This window comes from Lepisosteus oculatus, chromosome 27 (assembly GCF_040954835.1).
Source record: "Lepisosteus oculatus isolate fLepOcu1 chromosome 27, fLepOcu1.hap2, whole genome shotgun sequence".
NCBI lineage: Eukaryota > Metazoa > Chordata > Actinopteri > Semionotiformes > Lepisosteidae > Lepisosteus > Lepisosteus oculatus.
Genome location: NC_090722.1, coordinates 4,704,291 through 4,725,020, shown reverse-complemented (window position 1 = coordinate 4,725,020; position 20,730 = coordinate 4,704,291). Strand labels below are relative to the sequence as shown.

Below are 20,730 nucleotides of genomic sequence, written 5' to 3'. Positions count from 1 at the left end.
ACAGGAACTGGGCAGCAGCAATAATTTTAACCAGCAGTGGCAGTATTTTCACTTCAGTGTCTTGAGTTCAGTGCAAAACAGAGGGGGGAGGATTTAAGAGGTGGGAGTTCAGGAGTCTTATGGCGGTGGGGTAAAAGCTTTCCTTGAACCTAGAGGTCCACGCTAGTTTCAAAGAAAGCTTTTACCCCACCGCCATAAGACTCCTAAACTCCACCTCTTAAATCCTCCCCCCTCTGTTTTGCACTGAACTCAAAATTCTGCCTCCAATTGTCATCAGAAGAACATCAGAAGTTTTGTGTTGTGAGTTTTTGTTCCCCCTTTACTCCTTAATTGCACTGAAGCAAGGTTATTTTTAATAGACTGAATATTGTTTGCTAAAAACTGCATTTACTTGTGAGCGTGGCCTCTTGTACATTCGCGGAGCGCTCGCTTGTCCTCGCCCGCTGAGGAGGTCCCGTGAATTCGGTGCCCGAAGTGGGAGACCTGCTCCCCCCGAGCCCGTCTCCCCGGGGCAGTGCTGATCCGGCTGCTGGCTCTGCCCCGTGCAGGGGTGGTGTTCCACTACCGAGACGCCTCCAGCCGCTACGCCTTCTCCTTCGGGGACGCCCAGCAGGCCTGCGCAGACATAGGCGCCTCCATCGCCACGCCGGGGCAGCTCCTGGCAGCCTACCACAGCGGCTACGAGCAGTGCGACGCGGGCTGGCTCTCCGACCAGACCGTCAGGTGAGCAGGCACACCAGGGAGGACAGCTCATGGGGACGAGCGTTCAGGTTAAATGCTGAAATGGTCCAGTCTGACCCTCCTTACAGTTAATAATAATAATAATAATAATAATAATAATAATAATTCCTTACACTTATATAGCGCTTTTCTGGACACTCCACTCAAAGCGCTTTACAGGTAATGGGAATCCCCTCCACAACCACCAGTGTGCAGCCCCACCTGGATGATGCGCCAGTACTCTCCCCACACACCAGCTCTCAGTGGGGAGGAGAGCAGAGTGATGAGGCCAGTTCAGAGACGGGGGTTATTAGGTCATGACTGGTAAAGGCCAGGGGGGAATTTGGCCAGGGCACCAGGGTAACACCCCTACTACCCTGGGATACCCTGGGGATTTTAATGACCACAGAGAGTCAGGACCTCTGTTTTACAAATCATCTGAAGGACAGAGCCTGTTTACAGTATAGTGTCCCCATCACTATACTGGGGCATTAGGATCCACACAGACCATAGGGTGAGCACCCCCTACTGGCCCACTAACACCTCTTCCAGCAGACACTTTAGCCTTTCCCAGGAGGTCTCTCATCTAGCTCCTGGCCAGGCTCACACCTGCTGAGATTCAGTGGGGCTGCCAGCTGGGAGCTGCAGGGTGATGCTGGCTCAAAGGATCTGATCAGCTAAGACATACTGTAGCATGCCGCTTCCGAATGGCTCGGATGGGGGGCGTGTCATCAATGTGTGCACGTCCTCCTTCTCCCTGTGGGTTTGTGGCTGCAAAGCTGCGCCACACTATACATTTACCTATTCCAATATGGGTGGGTATAAAATAGAAAATAATTCTAGTTTCCAGTTCTTTTCTATTTCATATAGATATTTGTTCTAGTTAATAGGGTAATTCACGACTCAGCGATAAGGTGGATAGCAATGAGAGGCCACGTGCAAAGAGAGGGAGAATGAAACCACAGGGTGGTGACACCTGATGTTGTCGACACTGTGCACACTTCGCAGGTATCCCATCCAGCTCCCTCGGGAGGGCTGCTATGGCGACATGGATGGATTCCCTGGAGTGCGGAATTATGGAACCCAACCACCAGAGGAGCTGTACGATGTCTACTGCTATGTGGAGAACCTGCATGGTAACAGAAGTGTTTTATTCCTGTTTAAATGGTGCTATCACACTTGAAAGGGGTTGACACAAGAGGAAAGCTGTGCGGGTTGAGACAAACAGGTGTGAAAAAAGATTGGGATACTGGGGACCTCTGCATTCGTTTTCCATGAGGTCTCGCTAAATGTGACCCTCATTAAGGCCTCATGGAGGCTCCTGTACAGAGTGAAGACTGGGCGACACAGCTCAGGACTCACTGGTTCAAATCCTCATTCTGAAAAGGGGATCCCCCCCAGCACCCAATTCCATTGTATTACTGGATCGATCCTTAATTGCTTAATTAACCCAGGTGCTCATGATCCCTCCAACAATGAATCAATTAACAACTGCAGCAAAAAAATTGCAGTGAAACGGAAATGCAAAGTTCAATCATCTAAGCAAAACAGTTGTTTACTAAATATTTTACCAGTTGGCCTAGATCTTTCTGAGAATGAAAGCACCAGAAATTATTTTAAAAGTCAGCAACAGGGCTATTGCTGAAAGGCTAATAACCTCTGCACCATACACCCTTCAATTTCCTTGACAAGTTAATCATCTCGGCTATAAGGAGCTGATTACATAGTCACATGAAGACTGAAATGCAAAACAGTCAGTTTCTATGGAAATCTCTCTCATGGCTTGAGAAAGCATTGTGTGACTGGCCATGTGCTTCACTGATACTGAGAGAAGCAGAGAATTCCTTGTGGTCCACTTGTAAGTGGGGGTGCATAAGGGAAAAAAGCTAAGCTGAGCAGATCTGTGCCCTAAGTATCTGGACAAGGAGGCAGGCTAGGCTATATTATGTACAGTAAATGTGATCTTTCAAGGTTTCCATTATTGCCATGCATTAAAATTGGTTACAGAAAAGCCTTAAAAAAAACAGCCAATATTTTTACATAATCACGAGGCTGCACCACTGGTTTTGATTCCTGTCACCAGAGTGGTATTGATGCTGTTCCGTCAAAGGGGTTTATGGAATGGTGCGTGCTAATTGGTCGATTGGCATTCCCGGCCCCTCCTGATCACAAGCATTGTCTCTGGCAACAACACAAACAGTGCGGTCGCTCTGGGGTCCCGGGTTTAATTTTGGCCTCGGGAGTCTGTCTGTCTGTGTGGAGTTTGAAAAATGTTTGCTTGGCTTTTAGCTCTGGCTCACTCCCAGAGACGTGCTGGCCTGGTTTCATTGGCTAAACTAAATTGCCCCCTTTCCCAGTGGCTCTGTGATGGTCAGCAGTTTGTGTGCTCAGTCCTGCCTTATACCCTGTCTTGCTGCGACGCTCGCTTAAGTCTTTCTCAAAGTAAACGATGGTTGGAAGAGGTGTTTCTGAGGATACATAATGTCCAGTGCCACCTGTGTCCTAAACAACAAGGCTCGCTCTTTATTTCTTTAAAATGATTCTGTAAAACAAAGCATAATAGAGTTTAATATACCATAGGCAATGTGGATTGGTAGTTAAAGTAGTATATATCATAGTCATGGTAGAGTGGCGTATACCATAGTCAAGTGCAGTGGTAATCATTGTACAGTGGTATAGTCATGGACCAGTGGTAGTCATGGTAAAATGGTATGTACCATAGTCATTGTGGAGTGGTGCTTATAATACTTATAATAAAGTAGAAAATATCATAGTCATGATAGAGGGGTATATACCATAGTCATGGTCCAGTGGTAGCCATGATAGAGGGATGTATATCATAGTCACAGTACAGTGGTAGCCATGATAGAGTGGTGTATATCATAGTCTCAGTACAGTGGTAGCCATGATAGAGTGGTGTATATCATAGTCTCAGTACAGTGGTAGCCATGATAGAGTGGTGTATATCATAGTCTCAGTACAGTGGTAGCCATGATAGAGTGGTGTATATCATAGTTTCAGTACAGTGGTAGCCATGATAGAGTGGTGTATGTCTTAGTCGTGGTACAAGCTCTTTTCTCCATGTGCTGCAGGTGAGGTGTTCCGCGGTTCCCTCCCTGGCAGGATGACCCTGGAGGAGGCCAAGGTCTTCTGTGCATCCCACGGGGCAGAGCTGGCCAGCACGGGGCAGCTGTACGCTGCCTGGAACGACGGGCTGGACCACTGCAGCCCTGGCTGGCTAGCTGATGGCAGCGTGCGCTACCCCATTGTCACCCCCAGGGAGCGCTGTGGAGGCTCGCAGCCCGGTGTCAAGACAGTCTACCAACACAGCAACCAGACAGGCTTCCCCGAACCCCACTCCCGGCACGATGCCTATTGCTTCCGAGGTCAGAGGGCAAGTTTAACTACCTTTACTCATGAGCTTGCATCCGATGAGCTCTTACCAGTCCCTGGTGCCACATTGTGGACCTTACAGCGCTGTAGGCACGAGAAGCATGAAGCTTGTGTATTATTCACCCCCTCTAATTTCTTCATTGGCTTTTTGAGCTAACGATTTGTTCATTATTTGTGAATTATTTCTCAATGAATCCTTTCCTGCAGCCAGGGAAGCCTCTCCTCGCCAGGTGGCAGGGGTGTGCCCTAAGGCAGCTGTTTCTTGAAAAAAGCCAGGGGGATCAGCTTCAACAACTTGGATAGAGAGCTTGTTCCAGACACCCGCAACTCTTTGATTAAAGAAGTGAGGTTCTCCCTTGTCTCCCACAGGCAGCGAAAACTCCCACACCGAGACCCCCGTGGATTACCACGCGACGGCGCCCGAGGACATGGGGGCCATCGTCACCCTGACAGACCGCCTGCTGGAGTTCAGGCTGGGGCAAGAGAGGGAGCAGGTGGAGGCCAGGGGCACCCTCGACTCCTTTCCCGTACTCGAGGACCCCATCGTGCCTGAGCAGGGCCAGGAGCAGCGCGGCGTCCCCATGCCCCAGGCGGAGCATCCCGTCCCAGCAGCCTCTGCGCCACACCCCCCGGAGCCCGCAGAGCCCACCTTTCCCAACAGCCCCCAATCCGGGGGTCCCACCCCCTCCTCTGGCTTATCCGGCGGCAATCCCAGACACTACCACGCCATGCCGGGCAGCAACCCGGAGTCCGCCATTCCTGCCCCTCCCCGGGAAGGATCCGTTGGCAGTCCTGCGCACGGATCCGGTCCGGAGTCCGGCCGGGCCACGCCCCACTACGACACCGCGGGGGGCAACCCCAAACATTCCACGGCCCTGCCGGGGTCACGCCCGGAGTCTCCCGCCCCCACCTCTCCGCCCGAGACTGCCGTTCCTGAAGGGAACCCCAAGCACTACCAGGACATGCCTGAAACCCAAGGCGGGTGGGGGACGCCCGCACCTCCGGATGGTCCATCCGGGGATAATCCCAGACGTCACGAGGACGGGCCGCCGCCTGCTTCTCCGACTCCTCAATCCGTGCCGACTTCGGAGGGGAGCATCCCGGCCGGATCTCCGCATGAGGAATCGGGAGCAGATCCAAGCTCCCCTCGGACCCCTCTCACCCCCCACGCGGAGAGCTCCACAGCAGCCGCCCCGCGTGGGGAATCTGGGGAGCCGACAGCGGGCGGTCCGGACGCTGGAGGGGTCCACCCAGAGGGAGGGGTGTCCTCCGTGACGGAATCCGGGGATCGGGACCAGCTGGTCAGCCCCTTCCCTGGAGACCCGGAGGCGTCCGGACCTGTGGAGCAAATCCTCCTCTCCCAGCCCGGTGAGTCCGCCCTCATCCTTCACGGCACATCGCTCCGCGGGTCCGCATTAACACGCCGGGAATCTCCCTGTGCTTGTACCGCTGCTAGAAATGAGAAATCAAGGAAAGTTGTGAATTAACGAGGAGGTCATTCAGCCCGTCTAGCTCTTTGCTTCCTAGCTGGCAATCGATCCAGGGATCTCTCAAGAAGTCCATCAGTATGCCAATGGGGCGTAGGGAGCTCTCTGCTCAAGACCGAAGAGGTTAAGTTCTTTGAACCCGTCAGTGGTGGAAATTGACCCTGAAGGCCTAGAAACTCACTGATACAGTTCAGGTTTTGCAGTGTCAGGCCCTGAAACATAGTCCCCAAGACCAGGTGGGGCATTTTTCACGCCTGTTACCCTATTTTAGGAGATTGAGGAGATCTCAGACAGCCTATACAAATACAGGGATTGACTTGTGGTTCAAGCGCCATTTTGTGAAGCGTAAATGTATGTTACGTGTTTGTGCAGCTCTGGGGGCAGTTGTTAGACTTGTGACCTTTCACCTGGAAAGTGGAGGGCTCAGTCCCAGGTAAGGCACTGCTGTCCGCTTGGATTAGACTTAGAGCTTCACTAAGCCCAGCTGTGTCAATGGGTGCAAACGCAAGAACTTTAATTTGCAGGTTCATCACAATCTCGTACTGAGTGGAGTATAAGGACAAAACCTGCATTAAATCAGATCTCCTCGATATACTTAGGTATAAGAAGAAACAAAACCACAAGTATTATTACCATTTGGTAGTTAGAAGTTAATTGAACTAAGGAGCTCATCCAGCTGTTTCTTGAAAGATGCCAGGGTATTGTTTTCAACCACATGGCTGGGTGGTATGTTTCATACCTCCACCAACCTTGGTGTAAAGAAGATCCCCCCTGTTCTCCATTATAAGTGCACTTCCACACATTTTCCACTTGTGTTCCCTTATTTGTGTTTTGCTGTTCATTCTGGAAACCGTCTGTCTTGACTATGTGCCCTTTTCGGGAACATGGCTGGATTTTATAAAATGATCATCCTGAATAAAAATTGTATTCTTGAAATCTCATCTTTTTCAAATGATTTAAGCTAAAACAAAGTTAATAACTGGAAAAAAAACTAGCAGGAAAGAAAATCTTCTGAGGATGCTTAGAGCTTGTGATTTTTACCAGCTCTTTCAAAAAAACTGCAGGTCTTGGGGACGCAGTTTTCACAGAACTACTCCCGAAGAAGACATGAGTTCTCTTTCTCTGCCCCTCTGCTCTCTCACCCCCAAACAGTGTCAGATAACTCTCTCATCTCCTGGAGCACTGTTGCACTGTATTTTGTGTTGGTGATGTTTGTTTTTGTGGTAGTGTTGTGTTGGACTCTGCAGCCAAACGAATATTCCACCAGGGGATAATGAAGCTCAAAATTAATTTGAGAAATTCAAGTATACGAGAGAGTGAACTGCAGTTTTGTTTCCACAGGCGCTGACCCCACGCTGCAGCTGCCGGGCTCGTCCTGGCCAGAGTCCTCTGCCCCAGAACAGGAGGCTGGGGGAAAGGCGGTCGAGATGCTGGTGGGGCCAGTCACAGAGGTGCCCGCCGGGTCAGCTGACATCACCGTCCCCGTGGAGCCTGAGCTACAGGCCAGCAGCGCGGGGCCAGCCGTGTCTGGTGTCCATGAGGGTGGCCAGCCCAGCGGCCTCCCAGTCAACCTTTTGACCTCCCCAGCCCCTCCCACTGAGCCCCTCCCAACATTGTCCCCCTTCTGGCCTGTGTTGGTGGAATCCAGCACCCCCGGTGACCTTGAGACCCATGGGCCAGAGATCCCATCTGGGGAGCCGCAGTCTGGCTCGGAGCACCAGGAAGGATCTGTGGAGCAGGTCGTCTTGGAACAAACACCCGATCGCCTGCTCCCAACAGCAGCTCCTCCTGCTGAAGTCGTGTCAACCCCAGAAGGCAGTCAGGAGTTGGAGCCCGACCTCTCCCTAGGAATTCCCTTGGAGCCAGAGCCTTCTGGAGACCTGGGGCAAGTCCAGGAATCCACTTCCTTCCAGGAGGCATCTGTTGAGACTCATATAGACTCTGGGGAGGGTTCAGCCATCAGCGAGGCTCCAGATCTTCTGGCTATGACCCTGGCACCACCGAATTCCACCGTGGGGCTCTATGAGACAGCCAGCACCACCAGCGGGGAGCTTCCGAGCACTCCAGCCACCTCACATGTGGAAAACAGTGGGTATGAAATAGTCAGATCCCCCTCAGAAATCCCGACTACAGAAATTGGGATCACCCTTCTGCCCAGAGAGCTGGGAAGCCCAACTGGGGACTCACGGTCACCCACTGTGCCCCAGGAATCCCTGATGCCGGATTTGGAATACAGCGGGGACCATTCCCCTGTGCCTGAGGGACACCACCCAGACGTTTCAGCCCACCCAGACCTTACCAAACCCACCGCCCTCTTCCCCACGACTGGACATCCCACTGCTGACACCACGACCACTCCAGCCCTCTTCCTGCTTGCAACCCAAAGCCCCTCCAGCACCCTGGGGCTGAATTTTACCACTGAATCCACTCCCACGGCCGCTTGGGAAATGGAAGGGTTTCACGAAACCGAGACCACCTCGGCCCTGCAGACGCCAGCCGGCACCACCCAGCCGGGGTCCGCAACCACGACAGAGGGTGCCCCTCCACCCTTGCCTGCCTTGCCTAGTGAAAGTGCAGTGTTAGGACGGGCCTCAAATGTCTCAGGTAACGTCTCCAGCACTCTACCGGTCTTAACCACCCTCGTGTTTCTTCTCGGCTTCGCAAGGCACTAAAACACCGACTCTGTCTCTACTCCCTCAACCCCCACCTCTCTCATTGTCCCACCACAGCCACGCTCCCTGTGTTCTCGACTGTCCACTATCCCTCTCCGTCTTACTGTCCACTCCCTGTCCGACCCACCGACCGGGCACTGAGAAAGGGACGGCTCCGCCTAGCGTTTGTCAGACAAATCTCTCTAGCTGTGCATGCTGCTGTGTTTCTCTCCAGGCTTGACTTCTGTGAAGTATGTCCACTTTTGACCGATGGTTTCTGTGAAAAAAAAAAGAAAGAAAATCTATATTAAAAGAAAGTGTTTTCTTTTTCTACCTTTTGAGAGACGTCCTCTCTTCCTCTGCCTGCCTGTGTTATCTGTCTTCATTTCCTGTGTCTGTGAGGGGTGGGGATAGAAAGTGCTCGAAATCGTATTCGGTTACGATGGGGGGGGGGGGATCTCTTTCTCAAGTAAGAGTTAAAAAGAACAGAAAAATTGAATTGAAGTTTCCCAAATCTGTACTGAGAACTCTGCTGTGTCAAGGTATCTGAATGATATGGTATCACTATCACTGTGACAAGGTATCACTATGGTATATAAAGAAGAAATCTTACAAAGACTTAAATGAGGAAACACTAGTGATCATAAGTCTTTCCAGTTTTTCTTTTTGCTGTGCAGAACACAAGGCAAGAAAGAGATTCAGCTGGACTAACATCCTCAGACAACCACATAATCACACAATGCATCTTCTACTGCCGTAACCAATATTTATTGAAAGATTTGGAAGTGGTGCATGAGCTTTAAATGAGAGTAATTTACTAAAAGCTTAGTCTGGATGTGGTAGCTTAATTACATTTTGATTAACAGTTCCCAGTCAAAGTTACCATGCTAGAGCAGTGCCAACACTGTAGGTGAATAGGCAGCTTGTTGTCAAGGCAAGTCTAGGCAAAGTCCTGCTTTCAGCAGGGACAAAGGAACACACACACACACACCCACCAGACATACACATACATACTTTTGTTCAAATATAAATGGGGATCCAAAATGGCAGTGGTGGGAATCCAGTGTTTTAAGACCTAACCTGAGACAGGACCATTGATCTTTTTCCTATTTTGGTAACTGGTGGGGTTCACAAAGCTTGAACTGTTGGCTATTCCTAGGATGAGAAAGTTGGGATTGCAGTGTTCTTGTAAAAAAGCAATCCTTTAAGATGTATTCAGTGAAAAATGCACACACATATATATACATGGTTTCCATTTTGTTAACCTTATTTAAGATAAACTGTGATATAGGCGAGTCCCATAGACTGTAGCATGTTTAACTCTGAAAACTAATAAAAATGCACCAAAGATCAGTTTTACTAATATAACTTCCATGCTCCTGGGATAGATCAGGTCACCCTGTTTAAAAAGAATTTTCAACACCTTTAATATTTACAGGAGAGGACACTGAGCTTTTAAAGACGTGTCCTTCCCAGTTTTACTCAAGGAACAGTCTAAAATTAAGTTCTGATTGAAATGGTGCGTTTATCATGAGCCTCTCGTGCGGTGAACTGTAGGCTCGAACTATGCAAACCAGGGTTCCTTTGTAAAAGAGACGTTCTGGAGTCAAAGATATTTTATCCTATATTATTATCATATTTTATATTTTATAGTTAAACAAGGGCTGATTAAAAAGCAGAGAAAATAATGTGCATGGAAGCATTATAATTATCTTGTCAAGACTTGGCAAGAATAATTTTCATATATATAATATACATAATATGTAGATACATGCTGTATTCTGTAATGACAATTAAATTCGATCGGCCTTAGCGCGGAATTGCAAAGCATTGCGGTTAGGAGCAGAATGCATTTTGCCAGGAGTAACTGCACGGTGCCTTTAGTGAAAATGAAGTACACACACGTCTGACATGAGCAACCGAATACTCCAGCATATCCCTTTGACAGAAATGTCGTCTGCTTCTGCACGTCCTTTCCATTGAGACGCTCGTCTGCGGTTTTGCGTCGGCAAGGGAAAGCAGGCGGTGGTCTCTGGCTCCACCTGCTGGTCAAAGCAAGACATTGCTTGAGTTCCTGAAGCATACAAGCTCACAGCCCGCTGTAAATGGCTATTTCAACTGGTTCTTCGTATTTCCCTCTGACGGCAGGCGGAGCGACGCGCCGGTTGGAGTATTCTCGGTCGCATTTAATGGCAACGTCAGCTCAAAGATTTGGTTCAAACCACCAAATGGAGACGGGCGGGCCGACAACCGGACCCTGCTGATGAGGGATTAGCGCTAGAATGAGAGAGAGAACTGGCTCTTCGTATTATGAAGTGGACAGCTTTGCACCGAACTCTGGGTTTCAGCGGGGCGTGTTGTTTTAGAGACCGAGATGACGGGATTTGAAACAGCTGGGTCAACGTAGGACTTGGAGGTCCCACTTGAATTCGTGGTATGCAGTGAGGGAGCGGTGGTGTTTGGGGGGTGAGGGGGTGGGGGCAGGGGAATAAACGCGACCCCCAGGTGTCTCTCCCCCCCCCAGTGCTCTAAGTCTTGTCTGTGGACACTCCCCCAGGCCCTCAGTGTGGGAAAGTGGGCAGTTCTGTGGAATCTGGCCCCAGGGCAGCCGAACCACAGAGATGCCTCAGAGAGGACGGGGAGGGGGAGGGGAAGGGGGGGCTGGGATCGGACTGGATCGCGGCGCGGGAAGGAGGAGGGAAGCAGTCCGGGGTGCAGCCGGGGCTCTGGGGAACCCGCAGGCCGCGCCCCGCCAGCATTGCCCTCCTCTCGCTGTGTTTCAGACGCCTGCCTGGACAGCCCCTGCGCCAACGGGGGTACCTGCGTCGAGGAGGGGGACTCTGCCAAGTGCCTGTGCCTGCCCACCTACGGAGGGGACTTCTGCGAGACTGGTAATGCTGGAGATCGCCTGCTGGTTTCGTCTTGATTCTTCTTCTTTTCTTGATTTTTGATCCTGTTTTCGAAGAGACACTGTGGGGGCCACTCTGACCCTCAGAGAGCCACAGTCGTGGTGCTTTTAATGGGGCACCCCTTAAGTCAGAGGACCCCAGTCCTGGTCCTGCAGACCCCCCCCCCCATCCACACACACACCTTCTGGTTTCTGTTCCTGCCCAGCTCTCCGTTACACATTCGAACCCTTGACTGATTTAGTAAAGGGATCCATCTGAAGTGTTCAAGTGTTTTCAGCTCTTACAACTTGTTGGGCTCTTGCGGGTCATAAATAAAATAATAAAGCTCAAGCTTTTCAGTAGAAACCCCCCCACACAAATATTCAAATATCCAACAACTTATTAGTTCAATTAAGACATCAATCAGGCCAGTCAAGCTCATGTTGAACTCCTGCAGGGGTCTGTGTGTGGGCCTCTGGGATTGGGCACCCCTGACTTGTAAGTGTACCTGGGCTGGGGTCACAAGGACCAGAATCGGGAACCCCAAAACTATAAGAGTACCTGGGCTGGGGTCCCCAGAACCAGGACTGGGGTCCCTTTCTTGGTTAACTTCTAAAAAGTCATGATGAAGACCGATGGCTTCAGCAGTTCTGGGGTTTTAATGAACCTTAAATCCTGGAAGACTGCGGCTTGGAGATGATTCATTCCAAACGTGGAAGAATACCTTCTGAAACCTGCTGGACAGCTGCCTTTCCAGAGTAGTGAAGACCCCCCTCTGCTCTGCTTTCCAGCTTTTCCCCAGAGAGGCTCCCTCTACACAGCTAAACAGCTGTTCACTCCAATTCACAGTTCACAAACCGCAGTTTGGCAATGCCCCTCTTTAAAGACAGACAGATCTGGAATTGATGACTGTTTTTTTACGGATCACCCTCTTTGGAATCGAGAATTATCTGTGAGATGGCCCCGCTCCTGCGACTCCCTGGCCAGCGAACACTGTGAGGGAGATGGCCTTCATCCCTCCATCCTTTCTCTTCTCTCCTCTCCGAGTCTATCCCAGCAAGCAACAGCCACAAGGCAGGTTACACCCTGGACAGGACGCCACAGGGCGGGCCCACAGACACAAACACACACTCACACCAGGGCCAGTTTTCCCAGAAGCCAATTAACCCACCAGCATGTCTTTGGACTCTGGGAGGAAACCGACTTGACTACGGGGAGAACATGCAAACTCCACACAGACAGCACCCCAGGAACTGAACCCAGGGCCCCAGAGCCGAGAGGCAGCAATGCTGACCCTCAAAACCTGCCTTTGAATCAGAACTAGTGCTGTCTTCACTGGATAATCCTTAGGATTTTCTGTGTCTATTTAAATGACCAACAGCTCAAACCTGTGCAGAAGGGGATAAGCTAGTCCAATTAAACTTCAATTGGATCAGTTTAAAACTTCCAGCTGATGAGGAGCTCTTATTAGCTTAAGGAGACATGGAAAAGACATTAGATTCCAGACTTTGAGGGCCTGAGCTGGTATTCCTTGCAAGAGGAAGTGGAAGAAAACCTGACCTGTAAAACTCAGGAAATACCAGGGGCATCTGGCCAATCAGGTGCCTTCTGTCAGAGCAAAATACTCTGCTAGTGGCACAGCCTGGATTCGAACTAGTGACATCTGGACTATAAGGCTCAAACGGTGCTCCATTCCTGGCTTAGCTCTGCATAAGGCCTTCTGTGCTAAGCATTGATATTAAAGATACAGGTTCAAAAACAATTCATTTGCACAGGACCTTATTCAGGGACCGTTTTCATCCTTGTATGTATCTCTCTCTTTCTTTATCTCTGTCTGCCACAGATCTGGAGCACTGCGAGTCCGGCTGGGAGAAGTTCCAGGGCTTCTGCTACAAGCACTTCAGCCACCGGCAGGGCTGGGAGGTGGCCGAGCAGCACTGCCGCATGCTTGGGGGTCACCTGGTGTCTGTCATGACCCCCGAGGAGCAGGACTTCATCAACAGTATGGTTCCTACCGGGACACCCGCATCTAGACACCTACACACTCTCCTGCACAGAAACCCCGAAGGAAGACCTTTCTGACCACAAGAGCATGAGCAATAATGACCAATGCAATATCCCAACTTTATGCAGTACTATAAGTGTTTGGTAAGCAATAGGTACTTTATGAAAAGAGTGGTGGGGGTCTAGAAACCAGTGGCATTTAGAACAGCTGCCTCTTGAAGGATCTCAGATAATCAGCTGGCTTGTTCCAGACCCCTGCCACTCTTTGCGTAAAGCGCCTCATACTTTCCAAACACGGCAGTGCTGTACAAAACTTGGGTGATTACAAGCTAAAATTTTATTGTCCGTTCATAATGTAACAATCCACATTGCTTTCCGATCATCGGAGCAATGTTAAAAGGTGTGGCAGTTAATTTTCAGTGGATGTAGAGCTTGTAATTGGTCTGAAAGAACTCCAAGGGTTAACAATAATGTGCTCTTGCTTCACGTCCCTTCCCGACAGCCTGAGTTACAGGGGAGAGTGGGAGTAGGTGGCTGGTGAAGTTTTTAAGTTGTGGTATTGTGATAGCTGTGACCCCAGCCCACCTCTGTTAGCTCCTGATCTTCCGTGTGACTCGCATTCCCGCCTGAACCGACCCCTCTTCCTTCCCAGATCAATATAAGGAATACCAGTGGACGGGTCTGAACGACAAGACCATCGAGGGAGATTTCCGCTGGTCTGATGGGAACCCCCTGGTGAGTCCCAGACACTCTTTGAACTGAGACCCAGAGATCCGCTAGGCCTTTCAGACATGAAGTGCCGACAGCATCTGAGGGCAAAAACATGGGGGCTGGTTTTAGAGGCCACATGGCAAACCTTCCATTGGAAAAAGAGAGATCATCATGATTTTCAGCCTTTTATCAATCCAGGGGCTGTATTAAGGCGTCTGCAAGACACATCTATACATGTTGAGACAGACAAGCAGACAGATAAACAGGCAGCTTGCTTATCTGCCTGCTTGCTCTACCGGTCTGCTACCTGTTTGCTTATCTGCCTGCCTTCCTTGCTTGTCTGCCTGCCTATAACTTTATGTTTATGCAGCACAATATTCAGGATTTTCTCCAGTTTATCTATTTCTATTATTCCACGGGTTTCTTAAATTGTCCCAGCTGCTTTCAGAAAACCACAGTACCAAAGCAAAAGATAAGATTGGACCCCTCCCACACATCCAGTCGTTTTACTTCCCATTACGCCAGAACCACAGCACATTGGGACTTGATTTCCCAGTATTTGCGTCCCCCCATCTCCCCCCTGTGATCTGTGCTCTGATCAGAGTGGATAAAATCAGGAATGGATTCAGCCACTGGAGCAGGTTCATAATGCCGGGAGCATGGAGGCAAAGCCAAAGGTTTCGCTGGAGCTCAGCAGTGCCCTGTCCAGACCGCACACAGAACACTGCCCTTCCTGTCTTCTCTTCCTGTGAGAGTATATGAGTAACTGTTTGTCTGGGAGCAACGTGCATGCCTTCTGAGCCTGAATGCTGTGTCCTCTCTCTGCACCCCACTCTGGCCAGCTGTATGAGAACTGGTACCGCGGGCAGCCCGACAGCTACTTCCTGTCCGGAGAGGACTGCGTGGTCATGGTGTGGCACGACGGCGGGCGCTGGAGTGACGTGCCCTGCAACTACCACCTGTCCTACACCTGCAAGAGGGGCACCTGTGAGTATACACCTGGCACCATGGAGCTCTTGCTCGGAGCTGGAGTCGGAAATTGAAAAGGTCCAGGGGTTAAGATGAGCATGTTTTGACAAGGAGGTTACCGGTTCAGAGCTTCAGAGGAGACAGCAGCAGCAGCAGTTACTCAAGTCTAGCCGCCAGCAGCTACATCAGTCCAGCTGGCAGCCCACTGAAGCTCAGCAGGTGTGAGCCTGTTCAGTACCTGGATGGGAGACCTCCTGGAAAGCTAAGGTTGCTGCTGGAAGAGGTGTTAGTGGGACCAGTAGGGGGTGGTCACCCTGTGGTCTGTGTGGGTCCTAATGCACCAGTACAGTGACGGGGACACTATACTGTAAAAAGGCATCTTCTTTCGGATGAGATGTAAAACCGAGGTCCTGACTCTCTGAGGTCATTAAATACCCCAGGGCGTTTCTCACAAGTTCCCTGGTGATCTGGCCTCTGGGCTTTACCAATCACGGCCTCCTAACAACCCCCGTCTCTGAACTGGCTTCATCACTCTGCTCTCCTCCCCACTGAGAGCTGGTGTGAGGGGAGAGGACTGGTGCATCATCCAGGTGGGGCTGCACACTGGTGATGGTGGAGGGGAGTCCCCATTACCTGTAAAACACTGAGTGGAGTGTCCAGAAAAACACTATATAAGTATAAGGAATTATTAATTATTAGTCTTGAATTCAAGCATCAGTCGTACAGCTTAGCTAATTCTCACACATCTGCTGTCCTCTTTCATTCACACACTGGCCAGCAGGTGGCGCTGCAGTCACTGTATCCTGGACTGTCGCACAAACAACTTTTTTCCTGTATTTTGGAGGTGAAATGTTTTTTGCATGGATGCTTATAAATGGAACTTGTGACTGTTGCCCTCTAGAGAGAGCGCGCAGGCTGGGTTGAAATCACTCTTCCTCCCCCACGGGGGTCCAAGTGACTGTGAGAGAGAAGCTGGGAAAATTTGAAATATTCACTCCTGGGGACCGATCCTATGGAGTGCTGAAGCAGGGATTCAGGATAAGGTTACAGAAGCTCACTTTCCATGGAAAGAGCAATCCCTTCAGTTAATAAATAACAGAACCAAGAGCTCATGAGATATTTTTAACGTGCAGATAGAATATATGAGTACGTGTACAATGTGGTTGGTATCTTCGTACTGTAGAAACTGTATGGAAGAACAAGAGTCACTTCTTTACGTAAAGGGTAGTGGGAGTGTGGAACAAGCTACCCAGTCATTTTGTTGAAGCTGATACCCTGGGCTTCTTTCAAGAAACATCCATCCATTTTCTAACTGCTTCATCCAATTTAGGGTGGCAGGGGGGTGCAGATCCTATCCCAACATGCAACGGGTGCCAGACAGGCTACACCCTGGATGGGACGCCAGTCCATCACAGGTCACACACACACACACACACATACACACACACACACACACCTGGGCCAGTTTTCCAAGAAGCCAGTTAACCCATCAGTGTCTCTTTGGAGTGTGGGAGTAAACCGAGAGCACCCAAAGGAAACCCACACAAACCTGGGGAGAACATGCAAACTCCACACAGAGAGCTCACTTTCCCTTGCTGCAGTGTCACCCCCTTTCCAGGAGCCCCTTGATCCTCTGATCAGTTAGCCGCTAACTACCAGATAGGCCAGACGAGCCCCATGGCCTCCTCACACTTGGGGTCTTTCTGGTGCTCGCTGCCCCTCCCCCCCCCCCCCATCACGCTCTCTCACGGCCTTCGCTTCTGTCTGTGGTTTCCGCGCAGCGTCCTGTGGGCAGCCCCCCGTCGTCGCCAACGCCATGATGTTCGGGAAGCCGCGCGCGCGGTACGAGACCCACTCCGTCGTGCGCTACCACTGCAAGGAGGGCTTCCTGCAGCGGCGCAGCCCCCTGGCCAGGTGCCTGCCCGGCGGGGTGTGGGAGAGGCCCCAGGTCGTCTGCGTCCCAGGTGAGCGCCGGCCGTGCCGCCCCGAGCAGCATGCAGGGGTTTTGGGGGGTTTGAGGCAGAGCCAGTTTTAGGGTTCGGGGTAAAAACTGTGACTAAGGATCTTCCAAGGGCCCGAGCGCTGCTGGGGTAGAGGTTGGATGAGTTGTTGTGAGAAAGCTGAGACTTAAAGGGGAGCTGCAAGGCTATTTTTTTAATTTCAGGGTTTGAAAGAATCAGATTTGAAGTGTATATATATATGAAAGGGAGCTGATTAGGAATGAGCTACTACCAATCTGGAGGGATCCCAAAAAAAGGTTATTGACTCCAGATTAACTAAATTGTCTGGTATGAACATTAGTGTGAGTTGAGAGAGGGGTATAACACAGTCTTCATTTTCTATGATCTGTTGAGGTTCTAGTTCAGTTCCCACGTGTTGTGTATTTATAAAGAATGAGAAGGTCATTGGGCAGGACAGTGGCACAGTGGTCAGCATTACTGCCTTGCAGCACTGGGGCTCTGGGTTCAATTCCTGGGGTGTCGTCTGTGTGGAGTTTGCATGCTCTCCCACGTTTTCTTTGGTTTCCTCTGGGTGCTCTGGTTTTCTCTTCCACAGTCCAAAGACATGCTGGTGGGTTAATTGGCTTCTGGGAGAGTTGTCCCTGGTGTGAGTGTGTGTGTCAGTGTGTGCCCTACGATGGCGTAACGACCCATGGTGTACCCTTCCTTGGCCCATTCTTGCCAGGATGTACTCCAGCTTCCACATGACCCTCAATTGCATGAAGCAGTTAGAAAACAGATGGGTGGATAAGATTATCTTACGATGATGTTGTTTTTAAAATATCTCATTTTACGTGGAAGCTTTTACAAATATGAATCTTAGTCAATGTAGTCGAGCTACAGTTGTGATCCCAGGTGCTAGTAGCTATGATGCGGGCTCTGCAGAGAGGAGAGAAGGAAAACTGAAACAGAATTGAAACGTGATATGTTCTGTTTACAAAGAGCACAAGAGCCGTTACTAGTGAAAGGAGGGTCTTATGCCCACCAAACCTGTTTGCTAGCTAATTAATCCAAGGATCTAATCTAGCCATTACTTGAAAGAAGCCAGGGTATCGGGTTCAACAACATGGCTGGGCACCTTGGTCCACACTCCCACCACCCTTTGCATAAAGTAAGGCCTTCTGTTCTCCAGTTGGTGAAGAGCAGGTCGTCCGGACGGAGGCTGACATTGACGACCGGGGGTTTGCTTTCGCTCCTTGCCTTGCAGCACCGGCTTCTTCTGCGCAGGACAAGCAGGTGGCGACACCTCCGCCGGAAGACGTAACTGCAGCCGCAGTCACAGGACAGTCGGGCGAGACCGGCGACTTCTGGGAAATCAAGTGGAATTAAAATCCCTTTCCCGGTTCCTGTGCACCCCACCCCCCACTCCCACTCCCACTCCCACTCCCTCCTATCAATTCACGTCACACAGACACCAACCTCCCTGTGACAGGAGAGCTGGCGTTCTTCCACATCGCGCCCTCCCACTCCCAGCACCCCTCGGTGCAAACCGACAACCCCCTCTCACAACTGACAGCGTCTGCATCTCCCTCTGTTTCCACACAACGTCTCTCCTTTGTGGAGTCTGACTGTTCTGTTTGCTCTGTCTGACTCTTCCACCCCGAAACGACTTGTCAGGAGCCAGCGGACAGGAAGTGGGCCGGGGGTAGCAAAAAGGAGTTACACCCATGCCTCGCAGATCCAAATGATGAGCGCTGTGCGTCAGTAAAATGCTTCCCCCGGCTCATTTCCTGCCGCTCACAGTTGAGAAGGTTTTTTCAGGAAAGGGTGAAAAAAGAGGACAATGCAGATGAAGTTTGTTCTTCAGGGCTGCGAGGGGGCCACATTCTGCAAATTCAAGAAACGATGAAAGAGTAGTTCAACCTTATCATCTCGGGTTCCAAAATTCCAACTATTCCATGTTCCAGCAGCTGGGCTCTTTTGAGTAGCGCACACCCTGGACCGTTGCAGCAATCTGTGCTTTACCTAGAATTTACCATGGCTGTGGGGGAGGGAGTGGGAGGACCATGCATGAACGATGCTACAGCTCACCTGCTGATGTGGAATTTGTCACTGAGCTCCAAAGCCAAGTCTTCCGACGTGTTGTTTCAGCTGTGCGTAAAAAAAACACCCAACTGGTTCCAAATCTTTCACCCGGCACGCCTGTCCAGCTCCTACTTTTTGTAGCACGAGCTTCAGCTGAAGGAGGCCGAGCCCCAGAGGCTGTCGGCTTTGCTCCCCCGCCAGTCTGTGTGCATTAAGGTTGCTCGATGCCGATAACCCTCCTGACGCCATTCTAATTAAAAGCTTTATGTTATAATAAAGTTTCTTAGAATAAAGTAGGTATTTGCATCCTCCTAACATGTTATGCTTAACCACCTAACATCGCTAAGCCAGCATCTTTCACAAAATATTTATGGGTGCATTTTCTATTTTCTCAGAAGTTACCCTTTTTAGCTGTTTTTTTTATAAAAAGAGAAAGGCTTTTTTTGAATATGGTTTCATATTTATATCATGGCCACTGGATAATAAAAATTGCCCTTCGTAGAACAGGATTTAGTGTATTTCTTACATTTTCTTCATTGCCAGCAGTTTTGAAGTATTTTCCTATGTTTTTACTGTTTTTACTGAATGCTACTATACTGGACTAGGATAACAGAGGTTAACAGGTAACAGTGACAGAAGTGGATATGCTCCATAGAGCATAGACTTATTTACATACAGTATGTAGGTAAAGTGTTGCATGATCACAGGTTATGTGTAGTAAGACAGTAAAACAAGGAAAAGTGTGCCATCAACCAGAGTAAAAGCACAAAACTGCCACACACACGTACCAGGCTGGACCTTCATAAGGGAATAACGAAGTTGTAAGGTTAAGACTAAAACCCAGCTCCACATCCTTCATGTTCATCTGAAAGCAATATGACTCAATGCCTATTTTCAGCCCAAGCCCAGGGAAGACCTGCTTTCACAGGCACCTGATCAGTAGGGGGCGCACTTGCAGAATGAGACAAATCAGCTTCGGACATTTTTTTTCAAATCCATTTATTTACCTCTGTTGTCTGTGGGTGGTGGGGGAGGGGGGACTCCACCTACGCTACCTGTGTGTACCCCCAGAAAATGGGATTTCTTAAGACTGGAACTCCTGAATTCAGAAGTTCACACTCCAACTGCTAAAGGTGCCTCAGTATCTACCATGCACTTTTATGTTTTTTTGTGTGAGTAATTTATTTTTAGGGCTTGTTTTTTTTTCCTGTTTTGACTTTTTTTACATAGCGTGCCAGTGCAGAGTGCTAGCAGGAGGCTAAATGTCCTGCAGCTGGCTACGAACTAGCACGACTGGCTGCAAAAACTGCAGTATGGAGTACAAGGAGCTGCAAGAGAATACGAATTCAGCAGCTGTCCCTACTGCAAAACTCTGTCGTTAGTTACACAGCTTCGATCTCAGCATATTAAGCATATGAGAAAATCTGTTGTTGCATGCTTTTTTCACTTTTCATAACTTGCATTGGCTCAGCTATCAAAATGATAATGGACATCTCTCGGGAACATGGCAGAAATCGTTTTCTCTCTGCATTAAGCCTCTCAAGCTCTCTGACTCCTCTCTGACGCAGGAGGGCCCGTTGCACCAGTAACCCTTACTTGTACTTCATGCTGGTAGCAGAAGATTGTGCCAGAAATATAAGACAGGAAAGACTCAAAGTGAAGAAGCTGTGAAAAGATTAAGGTGTTGACATGATCTTCTAGACAGAAAAAATCAAGTCCTGCATGCTTCAGGGTATCATCTGGTATCTGCAGTGTCCTTTTTAGTATCCCAACTGCTATCTCTCCTAAGCATTTTCGGAGCAATAAGTAAACCTTTTTTCTTATAAATGCAAAAAACTTCAATCCTTATTTTTACTGCCTCAGCTTGCTTCTCACCCATCAT

General features: G+C 49.8%; 1 protein-coding gene across 4 annotated transcripts in view; it reads left to right on the top strand.

The window, feature by feature from the left end:
- bcan (brevican) overlaps positions 1 to 19,352 on the top strand; it is a 29,822-nt gene extending 10,470 nt beyond the window's left edge. For all 4 annotated transcript variants that reach the window (XM_069185017.1, XM_069185018.1, XM_069185015.1 and 1 more), the window contains exons 5-15: positions 549 to 723; positions 1,729 to 1,856; positions 3,813 to 4,106; positions 4,483 to 5,481; positions 6,942 to 8,204; positions 11,035 to 11,142; positions 12,983 to 13,141; positions 13,796 to 13,878; positions 14,697 to 14,841; positions 16,605 to 16,787; positions 18,031 to 19,352. In XM_069185017.1, coding sequence (XP_069041118.1) covers positions 549 to 723; positions 1,729 to 1,856; positions 3,813 to 4,106; positions 4,483 to 5,481; positions 6,942 to 8,204; positions 11,035 to 11,142; positions 12,983 to 13,141; positions 13,796 to 13,878; positions 14,697 to 14,841; positions 16,605 to 16,787; positions 18,031 to 18,152 — 3,659 coding nt within the window. In that variant the 3' untranslated portion in view covers positions 18,153 to 19,352. The remainder of the gene's footprint in view (positions 1 to 548; positions 724 to 1,728; positions 1,857 to 3,812; positions 4,107 to 4,482; positions 5,482 to 6,941; positions 8,205 to 11,034; positions 11,143 to 12,982; positions 13,142 to 13,795; positions 13,879 to 14,696; positions 14,842 to 16,604; positions 16,788 to 18,030) is intronic.
- The last annotated feature ends 1,378 nt before the right edge of the window (positions 19,353 to 20,730 follow it).